This window comes from Penaeus monodon, chromosome 28 (genome assembly GCF_015228065.2).
Source record: "Penaeus monodon isolate SGIC_2016 chromosome 28, NSTDA_Pmon_1, whole genome shotgun sequence".
Taxonomy (NCBI): Eukaryota; Metazoa; Arthropoda; class Malacostraca; order Decapoda; family Penaeidae; genus Penaeus; species Penaeus monodon.
In genome coordinates, this window is record NC_051413.1 from 20,011,853 (window position 1) to 20,012,523 (window position 671).

General features: G+C 39.8%; 1 protein-coding gene across 1 annotated transcript in view; it reads left to right on the forward strand.

Moving 5' to 3' along the window:
• LOC119591414 (dipeptidase 1-like) overlaps positions 1–671 on the forward strand; it is a gene marked incomplete at both ends in the record, with an annotated part of 94,984 nt that overhangs the window by 27,565 nt on the left and 66,748 nt on the right. The window contains 1 exon segment of the mRNA XM_037940156.1: positions 44–194. Coding sequence (XP_037796084.1) covers positions 44–194 — 151 coding nt within the window.

Genomic DNA, 671 nt, shown 5'->3' on the forward strand with positions numbered 1-671 from the left:
AACCTATACCCAAACCACTGACCTGTGACCTCTCCCCCCGCAGAGGTGGAGGCCGCCTTCACGGAGGGTCACATCGCCAGCATGATCGGGGTGGAAGGAGGTCACGCCATCCAGAACTCGCTGGGTGTGCTCAGAGCGCTCAGGGACCTCGGCGTTCGCTACCTCACCCTGACGCACACTTGCTCTACGCCATGGTAAGGACACGTAACTCAGGCGCCCTTAATGTGGACGGCATTGCAGTGTCTTCCTTACTTTGATTTGATTTATTTGTGTGTTTTTTCTAGCTTAATGTTTCTTTTCTATTTTAGTGTAGGGTTTCTTTGTTTTATTCTACAGTTCTCTTTTGTTTTTTCTTTTTTTATTTTATGTTTGGCTTGTCTTCTTGGCCATCTGTTGATGTTTTCTTATCTTGATGATTTTATTATTGTTATTTATTCGTGTTTGTCTACATCTGTTCTTTGTTAATATCTTTTTATGTTTCCTAAGATTCTACTTTTCGTTAGACAATTTATTTTTTGCGCATTTTCAAAAATTCTCTATCTTCCATTTTAGTCTATTTTAGAGTCTTAGAATACTTGTTGAATCTGGTATTACGGATAAATTATACGGCGGAAAAGCTTTGCAATTTCTTCGTGCTGTTTTAACGTCTACCTAATATTGCAAGTTTACAT